This window comes from Orussus abietinus, unplaced genomic scaffold (genome assembly GCF_000612105.2).
Source record: "Orussus abietinus isolate OABI.00-Male unplaced genomic scaffold, Oabi_2.0 scaffold469, whole genome shotgun sequence".
Taxonomy (NCBI): Eukaryota; Metazoa; Arthropoda; class Insecta; order Hymenoptera; family Orussidae; genus Orussus; species Orussus abietinus.
The window spans coordinates 47,754-54,786 of NW_019394740.1; the positions used below are offsets into that span (position 1 = coordinate 47,754).

Sequence of the window (7,033 nt, forward strand, 5' to 3'; positions counted from 1 at the left end):
AGATAGAAATGCGCGGCTGGGGGGCTTCGCCCCCCACAACTAAACTAAACGAGATTAGATAACTATATTCTCAGACAATAATTCCTAAGGCCTAGGGAGCGTGGAAACGAAAGAATCGGCGGGGCCCAACGTTGACAAACAGGTCCAACCAAAACTACTACATTTTTTTGTATTTAGATATTTTTATTTTAGATTTTTTAATGATGAAATAACATCATTTTTTTCCTGGAGGGCTTAGCCCTCCAAGCCCCCAGATTGTAAAATTTTCAAGACACATCCCTTCGAAATTCGACTCACATATCTCTAAAACTACGACAGATACAAAAAAAATACATACAAGTAGTTGTCTAGAAAATTGAATTCCCTATAAAAAGGCTGTATGTTGTTCACGCGTATCTTACATATTTCTTCGAAAAAATTGACTTCATCGTTGTGTCAATGGATATTTTCAACTAAATCCATTATATCTAAAAAACTATGCGAAATAAGATCAAAATGCGTATTATCTTTCTTCTAAGGAATCATATTTTCTATGAAAAAGGTTATATGAAATATTATTGTATCTCGCACAGTATTCGAGATATTTAAAAAAAAATTAAAATATCTGAAATTAAAGAAAATAATTAATATCTCCCAAACTAATTGAGATATCAACTTTTCCTTTGAGATGATGTTTGTTCATATCATATACAACTATATCCATCTGTCAAACTTTGTCGCCATGGAAACCGTACTATCCCCCTGAATTTTATTCAATTTAAATTTATAGCGGGAAATTTGCTAGTTCATACTTCCGGTATTATAGATCCAGAGGTCGCTGCAAACACTAGTCTCGGACAGCATCTCTGTCTCGGATAATAACATGCGAGTGGCCAAAATCCCGGTACTGGCTGTTAAGTTATATATTAACAAGATTTTTCTGTAAAAATTGGTGTTATATTGTATATATGTCATCAGAGAACATGAGCAGGTATGTTTATGTCCTTTTTTCTTTTTAAGTATTGTGTAGTCAATTAGTGTACGTAATGTACTTTTGTAAAACTCAGACCTTGTTGAATTATGATATGTTCTATCAGAGCTGCGTTTATTATTATGCTTAATTCAGTAAATATGAAGGATGAATTGAACAAGATTGTAAGATTGTTGGGATGCAACCTGAACTTGTGATTAGGATACTTTCAGTGGAATATTTTGTCATAACAGTAAATAAGACGCAGGTAGCAATGTGTTTCCATTATTGTGTTGGGTGTCGGAAAAGTCATGACGCATGTTTTTTTATGCCATCTGTTACGAAGATGCATCTTGACTTTGCCGACGACGTAATATATACCATGACTTGATGTTCATTTAGTGGAAATTAAATGAGGCTTTATGCTTTCATATGTTGATTCCAGTTTTCATCGTAATCTAAAAAATGTTTCGATGTGTTCATTTTGAATTCTAAGATGATCAGAATTTGAAAAGGTCTTAAGAGGATGAATCGAAAAAATGTACAGCAGATGGATGTTTTCATGTGACTACCCCTTATTTAAACAAGTGATAGTGCTGTAAAAATACTCAAAGTATTTACTGCTACCTGATGAGTGACCATGCAGAGTATTAACCCTTAGCGCTCTGTAAGTTTTGTCACGTTATGATAAATGTCTCCGTAGCTAAGGAAACGGAGCAATAAAGGTTAATAAACGTACCAAATCCAAATAGAAATACATGATCATTATATGACAAGGAAAATGGATTTACAAGCAATTTACAGACCATTTGCTGCGTGAAATGTCTGTAATGTATGTATGCATATTATACAATAACGTTGAATAAAAATTTGCGGTATATTCGTCAAATGGTTACAGCAATATATTTACCACACACTTGCGTCATATACCAGTTATGCCATAATCGACATTTATGAACTGAAAATTTATGGAAAGTTTAACAGGAGCTATAATATCATTCCATGATATTAATTTGCGCACATCATATGAAGTTAGGTAATACTATAAATGTGAGATAAACATGATGTTCCATATTCCTGTTTCCATCGTGCCATGACTCAAATATGAGCTACAGACACTGCAATTGTTTGTCAACATTGCGTGAGATAAATTTAACTGTACATATGCGTATATACATTGAGACATTGCTTGTAATTAACTTTGTTTTGTATTTAAGTATTTTTTATTCACATTGTGTACTGTAGGTATGAGTTTGAGATGAGAACTCATAAGCAACACCCTCATGACTCATTTCACGATATTTTATGAGGCAAATTTGATGAAAATTTGCATCACTTGTCTATCGGGAAAGACAATAAAATGGGAAGAAAATTATTGGATAAGTTGTATGCCTAGAGAAGTGTTAGAGAAAAACAAGGAAGTTGTCTTGGTCACTTTGGGAGGCCTCTGGAAGATGCCATCCATGAGAATGTTGTTTGTAGTGGGAGAACTTTGGTATCGGACTCAAATCTATGCCAAAATCCAATATAGATACCGATGAATGGAAGAACTGTCATCCTCAAAGGAAGGGCACCTTAGGATTTCAAATAGATTTAAATAACTGAAGCCGTATATTTTAGATATTATATAATTTAAGAGATATATATCTTAATCTATTAGTGTATAATGTTTTAAACTTTAGCACTCCCCGAGTTTTGGAACATTATAATGGATGTCTCCGTAGCGGAACCAACGGAGTTCTAAGGGTTAATGTGAAGTAGTGTGTGACTGTAGTGTTTGATATAAGTGGGGTGGTTTAGATAAACTGACAATGTGTATGTTAATGAGAGTTGAATGTGTCACGGATACTAACAAGACCTTTTAACAGACTTATAATTGCTGTCTTTTGGTAATATCTTACATGAGATGCTGCAGTTTTATTGTTATAGGCATCTTTAAACAATTTCATATATTTTTACGCTGCAAACATTAATGTCAGATAACTTAAATGATGATTTGTAATTTGTGTATTTAAGCTAAAATCATGTGTTGATTGTATTTGACATATTAAACTAATTGTCTTTGAGAGTTCTTTTGCAACCCTTTGGGTTATATCAGGAGAGGATATATAGCCCATGTTGTCATTTTTATTTACTTTGTTTATATTAACATCTCTTTAATTAATTATTCTTATATTTTAGTGATAATATGAATTCAAATGATAACGATGGATGCAGTAATGCGTCTAACAATACTCGGCCACTTGCCATTGAAGGACCCCGGTTTCCAAATGTCCCCAATGATGCAATTGAAATCGTACCTAATCAACCAAGACAGCCCAGTAATTTACAAGGGCTTCTGAGGTTTGCCATGGAAGCAACTAGAAGTGAAGATGCTCCACATAGTTCGCAATTTCAACCACTGGACCAAGAGGTAATTCGACTTACTTAATTGGCTAAATATGTTTAAGTTCTAATATGGGAAACGAAAATGTCAGGACAAATGTACGACAATTTAGAACACTAATAATCGATAAACTCGCATTTAAACGGGTTAAAGGCAAAAAAAGTGTCTTATGCGCTGCTATGCTAAAACGACGGTAATATGAGGTCTCGGAGTGAAATTTTAGTTGACATGGAAATCACAGATGGCGCCAAATATCCCTCTGTAGTCAATTAAGGCCTTAGAAACCTCAAATCTAGAGGATTTCTGGAGTTTTACTTCGATTTCTTTATAATTATTGTTCGAAAACGACAGGTGGAGTATACCATTTAGTACAATCCCCAATATAATTCGACATAGCTCTTAATATAAAAACGAACGTCGGCAACGTAGATATTTAGAAAAATCTTTTTTACCGATATCGATCACGTTCCTCGACGTGTTTCACTTCACCTTAAGAAAGCGTTCGTTTTCTGCTCGGGTATTTCAATCTAGTATAAAACATTTGTTCTACTAACATGCAGCACGCTCGTGTATCCTCTTCCTTAAAGTCACTTAGGACTTTCCGTGAGATCCTACTGGATCTTTGATGTAATATAGCTTATTTTTATTTAATATTCTTTATTTGCTTTCAGACGAAGGATTTCCTAAATGCAGCCCTATCTTCTATGACCATAAATTTGGTAGAAGAATTGCAGAATGCAATGAAAACGTTATTAAATGTAAATGAGTTGAGAAGTGACGATGACCCTACAGAGCATGAACTGGCTTTAGAAAGAATTGCAGACTTTGTTGGTAACATAGATCTTGCCAACGACTTTTATAAAATTGGAGGTTTTCCTATCTTGAAGTCGTGTCTCAACTCTACACATAGCAGTATTAGATGGCGAGCAGCAGAAATTATTGCTGAACTTACTCAGAATAATCCATTTTGTCAAGAAAAAATACTAGAAGCAGAACTGATGCCGATATTATTAAACATGGTAGATTCGGATGAGTCCGAATTAGCTAGAATTAAGGCTTTATATGCTGTATCTTGTAAGTAAAATTAATACATGAACAGATACATTTCGTTATGAGCATGGAAACTTATCTGTTACTTGTTATGCACAGTACATGGAAATAATATTTTTTAATTCTAGGTTTAGTTCGCGGACATCCTGATTCTTTAAAATATTTTGACAACCATGATGGTTATTCCGTTCTCTTAAGAGCGATGCAAAGTTCTATTGAGAAATTACAGATTAAGTCTGCATTTTTTCTGTCGTCCTTATGTAATAAGGAAAATACAGATACCGTTAAAGCTACATTGGTCAAAATGGGGTTAGTGGAACAAATAGCTGGCTTATTAGCAATGCAACATCTTTTACCTGATACAAGGTAATATTAATCTTTTTTTCATACCGTTATAATAGTTATAGATATCAAATATAGTTGTAAGGAATAGAAAGTGAATATATGTTTCTTTAGCATTTTCTATTACTCGCATTCTTAACCTAAAAAAACTTAAAAGAAATGAAAGTTTAATGTTACATTTTCTTATTCCAGGGAACAATTATTGATGGTTCTTGCTGGCCTTGTTGATAATGATTATTTACCTGCATTAGAAGAATGTCGCCGATCTGATCTATGTTTAAAGCAGACTTTAGAAAAATATGTGAATGAAGCAAAACTTACCGGGGCCATGGATGAAGTGTACACTTGCAACAATCTGTTCGAAAAGGTGTTTTGTAATCAAGAAACTGACCAGGAAAGATAATTGAATGAAAAATTAATATACGAACGATATTTTTTTTGTTTGCCTAACAATCAACTGCTTTCCTAAATATAACTGTGTTTTACAGATTTATTAAAGAAAGTAGACATTCTGTAGTATCGACTCCATTTTTATAACAAAGTTGATTTTAAGATTACAATTATATCGAGTAGTATCGACTCCATTTTTATAACAAAGTTGATTTTAAGATTACAATTATATCGAGTAGTATCGACTCCATTTTTATAACAAAGTTGATTTTAAGATTACAATTCGAAGTAACAGTGATTTAACACTTATACATGTAGCTGACAATGAGCTTCAAACGTTGTTAATTCGTATATTCATCAAAACTCCAGTGCTGATTAAAAGTTATTAGATTAGTGATTAAATATTATACTTTACATAAGTTGCGTAAATGTCGTATGCCCTTCAAAGCGATGCCCTTAGAGGCATGGCCGGAAGATGACCTCGAGGTATCTTGCTATATTAATAACGCTAGACGCACGCAAGTGTACACCATGGACGTAAGAACAGGGTTGAGTAAGTATAATACGTCATGTAACATACTTAGTTTTCTACATGTGTATCTACAGAGTTTTACTTCGATTTCTTTATAATTATTGTACGAAAACGACAGGTGGAGTATGCCATTTGGTACAATACCCAATAGAATTTAACACAGCTGTCAAAATAAAAGCGAACGTCGGTAACGTAGGCATTTAGTAAAATCTTCATTACCGACGTCGATCAAGTTCCTCGACGTGTTTCACTTCACCTTAACACGTTGAGTGCCACGTCAGTCATCGGTGACTGACACTGAACTTTCCGTTCAGGCCGTGACAGTCGCCGGTGATTGACAGTGTAAAATATAGTATAAAACTAAAAAATCGCGTGGCCTAACGGGGATTTCCTTATAAATTCGCGTGGCACTCAAAGTGTTAGTCAACGTCGATAAAACAAAATTCATCTATACCCTTTTTGGTAGTAACGCCATTTTGGATACTCAAATGGTAACATAACCTGGCGCGTCCCGTTACCGACATTTATATTTGTGTTGGTCTTTTACAGCCTACGTTGAGAATTAACAAACTCAAGCGTTCCATACGTCATTTCGGTGAAGTAATGATAAAGAGATCGATGGAAAACTGTCGAAGTCCCATGAATTCGTTATTCAAACAACTGCTTAGGACCAATGTCGCCATTTGTGACGCTTAGATGCAACTAAATTTTTGCTCTAAAAACACGTTAGCCACAGAGTTGAGTTGGGAGATTACTCACGGGCAGGGCTAGAGTTCGAAAATTCTCGGTAATATAAAATTGGAGAAGGTAAATTTGAAAGATACGGTCAGTTACCGAGAATATTGAAAATTTATGACAACATTTGTTTCTTTTATTTATATTTTAGGTATCTTCAAACAAGTAACAGTTTTTTTCAGTACTCCCATAAAGTCCAAGCTAAAAAGCTATAAAGTAAAAAAAAGCTAAAAAGTAATAAATATCGTTAAAAAAAATGTTAATTATAAAGTTTTATTTATTTCCAAAGGAAAATATTCAGGTATAACTGTATCTCTTCAAAAAACACCTACGGTGTAAAAAAAACTTTGCCAAATACATTTTTATTTCCGACTTCAATTACAAAAATAGCTCAACAATGGAAATCAATTATCTTTGCCAAATACAATAGTACTTTCATACTATTAAAACTCTAATCAGTTATTTTTCCCAAATGTCATAGTATATTTTCCCCCACATAATACAAGTACATCCATTCCAAAAAATTTGTTTTGCCTCGGAATAATGTCTGGGAAAATGTTCAGTTTTCTACTTCATCTTATAAAATAAAAAAAATATATAAACTAAATCTAACCATATAAATAAAATTAGAAACTCAATTTGAAAACAA

At 33.5% G+C, this 7,033-nt stretch overlaps 1 protein-coding gene across 3 annotated transcripts; it reads left to right on the forward strand.

Annotated features, from left to right (window-relative positions):
* Positions 1–787: 787 nt before the first annotated feature.
* LOC105702704 (hsp70-binding protein 1) lies at positions 788–5,511 on the forward strand. Of its 3 annotated transcripts, none has more exons than XM_012430470.2 (6): positions 788–970; positions 1,395–1,616; positions 3,131–3,362; positions 4,007–4,409; positions 4,514–4,751; positions 4,920–5,130. In XM_012430470.2, the coding sequence occupies exons 3-6, from the start codon at positions 3,138–3,140 to the stop codon at positions 5,128–5,130; spliced, it is 1,077 nt and encodes a 358-aa protein (XP_012285893.1). In that variant the 5' UTR covers positions 788–970; positions 1,395–1,616; positions 3,131–3,137. The 3 variants fall into 3 exon arrangements, with proteins under 3 accessions (XP_012285893.1, XP_012285894.1, XP_012285892.1); XM_012430471.2 differs by having other exon boundaries at positions 1,395–1,562; XM_012430469.2 differs by lacking the exon at positions 1,395–1,616 and having other exon boundaries at positions 791–970; positions 4,920–5,511.
* Positions 5,512–7,033: the final 1,522 nt, after the last annotated feature.